This window comes from Cannabis sativa, chromosome 7, assembly GCF_029168945.1.
Source record: "Cannabis sativa cultivar Pink pepper isolate KNU-18-1 chromosome 7, ASM2916894v1, whole genome shotgun sequence".
Taxonomy (NCBI): domain Eukaryota; kingdom Viridiplantae; phylum Streptophyta; class Magnoliopsida; order Rosales; family Cannabaceae; genus Cannabis; species Cannabis sativa.
Window position 1 is genome coordinate 23,475,037 of NC_083607.1, and position 4,047 is coordinate 23,479,083.

At 41.2% G+C, this 4,047-nt stretch overlaps 1 protein-coding gene across 1 annotated transcript; it reads left to right on the forward strand.

Annotated features, from left to right (window-relative positions):
* The first annotated feature begins 551 nt into the window (after nt 1–551).
* LOC115696597 (uncharacterized) lies at nt 552–1,687 on the forward strand. Its single transcript, XM_030623490.1, has 3 exons — nt 552–761; nt 962–1,354; nt 1,493–1,687. The coding sequence occupies exons 1-3, from the start codon at nt 552–554 to the stop codon at nt 1,685–1,687; spliced, it is 798 nt and encodes a 265-aa protein (XP_030479350.1).
* Nucleotides 1,688–4,047: the final 2,360 nt, after the last annotated feature.

The window sequence follows — 4,047 nt, forward strand, 5'->3', positions numbered from 1 at the left end:
ACCGGGTGCCGTTTAAGAAGACGCCTCCAATGAGAAAAGATAGGTCCAAGAGAGATCCCAATAAGTTCTACAAATTTCACAAGGATATAGGGCACACCACTGAAGAGTGTACCCACCTCAGAATGGATATTGAGGACCTAATCCATAGGGGGTACTTAGGGGGCTACCAGACAGATGAAAGACGCCCTGAGGAGAGAGGGAGGGAGGAGCAAAGACAAGAACACCCCGCCAAGGCCCTTGAGGTGAAAAGAGATGTCAGAACTATCTGCAAAGGACTTGGAATAGTAGGAGACACTTAGAAGGGAAGAGACAGGTATGCCAGAGAGGCCAAACAACAACCTATGGTGATGAACCTGGAACAAAGACTGCCCGAGAATTCGAAAAAGGAGAGGTACTCTATAACATTCACTGAAGAAGATGCACGAGGAGTTCACTTTCCCCACAACAACCCACTCGTGTTGGCTGTCCAACTACCTAACGCTAGGGTCCATTGAGTACTCGTAGTCAACGGAAGTTCGATTGACCTACTCTATCAGAGTGCCCTAGAACAAATGGGGTTGGGCATGAAGGATTTGAAGCCATGCACAACACCCATATATGGGTTCATATGGGACTCAGTCTATCCCCTAAGAATGATTGAGCTTCCCCTCACCACGGGAGAGCGACCTAAACAGGTGACTGTGATGGCCACGTTCATTGTGGTGGAAAGTCTGACAGCTTTCAATGCGGTGCTTGGGAGACCCTCGCTCTACCGCTTGAAGGCAAATGTGTCCATTTATCACCTAGCCATGAAGTTCCAAAATCCCAGGGGAGTCACGACTGCAAGGGGGAGTAGAAAGAGGCGAGAGAGTGCTACAACACTTCCCTTAGAATGGCCACGAAACCCCGCGAGTCAATGGCTATGGTTGTTTGTGACAAGGAGGCACACTAGCAAAGAACCTGGGTAGACTTGGAGCCACAGGTGAGGGAGGAGGAGGTTCATGCTGAACCCAACAAAGAAACTGAAGAAGTGTTGATATCCGAGCATCCGTTGAAAGTGCTTAAGATTGGGAAAGGACTTTACGAGGACCTCAAATGCGAGCTAAAGCAATACCTTGTGGGGATGGCAGATGTCTTCGCTTGGAAACATGAAAATATAGTGGGGATAAGTCCCACAATGATGTCTCACCACCTAAACATAGACCCGTTGGCCCGACTAGTAAGACAGAAGAGGCGGGCCCTTGACTCGGTGCGATATGTGGCGTTAAAAGAGGAAGTGGACAAACTCGACATGCACCGCTCCATACAAGAAGCCTTCTACCCAGTGTGGGTGTCAAACCTCGTCCTGGTCCCCAAGCCAAATGGGAAGTGGAGGGTTTGTGTCGACTTCACTAACTTGAATAAAGCATGCCCAAAAGATAGCTTCCCACTCGCCCGCATAGATCAGACGGTGGATGCAACGGCCGGAAACAAAGTGTTATGCTTCATGGATGCATACTCAAGCTATAATTAGATCCCCATGAACCCAGTAGATGAGGAACACACATTTTTCATAACGGATAAGGGACTCTATTGCTATCGAGTCATGCCTTTTGGTCTCAAGAATGTCAAGGCCACATATCACAGATTTGTCAACAAAATCTTTGCCAACCAGATTGGGCGCAATATGGAAGTATATGTGGACGACATGTTGGTGAAGTCAAAATAGACGGGTACTTGATTAAAGACCTGGATGAAACATTCACACCTTGAAGAAGTATCAAATGAAGCTCAATCTCGTCAAGTGTGTCTTTGGGGTCTCGTCGGGAAAGTCCTTAGGCTTCATGGTCAATGAAAGGGGAATAGAGGCCAACCTGCAAAAGATATAGGCCCTAATAGACATGGAATCACCAAAGAACCGTAAGGAAGTGCAATTTTTGACAGGGAGGGTAGCAGCACTCAATCAGTTTATCATAAGGTCAACTGACAAGTGTTTACCGTTCTTTGATACACTTAGAGGAAACAAGCAGTTCACCTGTGGAGAGGAATGTGAAGAAGCTTTATAAAAGCTCAAAGAACACCTGGGAAAGCCACTGCTGCTAGCAAAACCAGAGAAAGAGAATTGTTGTTCCTTTACTTGGGTGTCTCAAAACACGCCGTCAGCGTGGCCCTGGCAAGAGGGGAGGGGAAACAACATCAACCAGTGTACTACGTCAATAAAAGCTTGGTGGACGCTGAGACCCGCTACCTGGAGATGGAGAAGTTGGCTTACACACTAGTGATGGCTTCAAGGAAACTAAAGCCATACTTTCATGCCCACTCAATTGTCATGCTGACCAACTATCCCTTGTGCCAAGTTTTGCACAAGCCAGAGACCTCAAGATGCCTCCTAAAATTGACGATTGAACTAAGTCAATTTGACATTTCCGATGTACCGCGGACAACCATCAATGGGCAAGTGCTTGCTGACTTTATAGCTGAATTCACCTACCAGCCTGATGAGTTGGAACACGGGGAAGCGGTAGAGAAGGATGCCTAGGATGAAATTGTTGGGTTTTATGCCCTAAATAAAACTCATTTCATATAATCAGATTTACTTATTAATAAAGATCAGAAATAACATTTTATGTTGCATGGTTCACATGATTTATTTCATGATTATATGTATATAATGTATGAATTCTTTTTAAGTCCAGAACATATGAGTTTATTAAAGATTATAGTGTTGTCAACACAGTGGAATATAATCTTTATTATATGTTCAAAATTTTATTCCCTAATTTGTCAGAACACTGGATTTAGACTGACATGGTATAATCAGCGATAGGTATTCTTACACCTTGGAAAAGTGTTATGTTCTTTCCAGGACATTGGCAAAGTTTACCAGTATCGGATGTATGGAGTATACATCGGAAGGGACCGATATTGAACTTTGATTAGATATATTAAAACTTACCGTAATATCTATTCAATTCAATATCACTTGTTGATCCTAGATCAAATGATCTCAATCCTGATATGGTTAGGCTCAATCTCAAGAGTGTTATTCGTGTTCTTTGATTTGTTAAGTTAAGCCTACTTTTGGGTCAGGGTGATACTTACATTTTGGGAACACGGTAGTGCAATTGAGTGGGAGCGCTAACATAAATATGGAATCTATAGCTTCTATTTGGCAAATAGAAGTAAAGGATGATTTCCTTCGAGCTTAACCAAACGAAGATAAATGGTGGAGATCTCATTTCACTTAGCTGAAATATCATTTATACAGCGTTAAGTGTTTTAAGGATAAAATACATTGAAGGTGTAGCGGTAACAGTAGTGCCTTTTTAATGTAGATCATCTATATAGAGGATCATTGATCACATTAGGGTTATAACAATGGATAACTAATGACGTGTCTATATCGTGGAACATATAGAGCGTTCTATATGACTGAGAGTGCAATTCCAAGTTCTAAGTGTGGATTCAATGAGGAATTAATAAGTTAGGGAATTTACTTGGTAAATTCAGTTCGACTTATTGGAAGCTCGGTTATATAGACTCATGGTCCCCATACTAGTTGAGACCATACTGCTTGTAAGACTCAGTTAATTGATTTTAATTAATCAATTATAATTCTAAAAGTTAGACTATGTCTACTTTATGAATTCTCACAGTTTAAGGATGAAATCGTAAAGAAAAGGGTTTCTAGGTTTAATTATTAATTAAGAGACTTTGTATGTCTAATTAATAATTATTTTAAATGACAATATTATTTAATAATCTATTTTAGTTATTAAATAATTAGTTTTGGCATTTAAATGATTAGAATTGGAAAAATGACATTTTTGGAGAAATAGAAATAAAATTGAGGAAACTTCAAAATCCAAGTGAGGCCCATTTCACCCTATGGCCGGCCACATGGTTTTGATTTTCCCAATTATTATTTTCAATTTTAATTGCCATGTAATTGCTAATCAAAGCCTAGCAATAATAGGAAAGTGGTGGATCACACTAAATAAGGCAGTTAATCAATTACATAGTAAAAGAGGAAACTGTTTATTTGGAAAGTTGTGCTCTCCCTTGTCCCTATATAAAGCAACCTTGTTC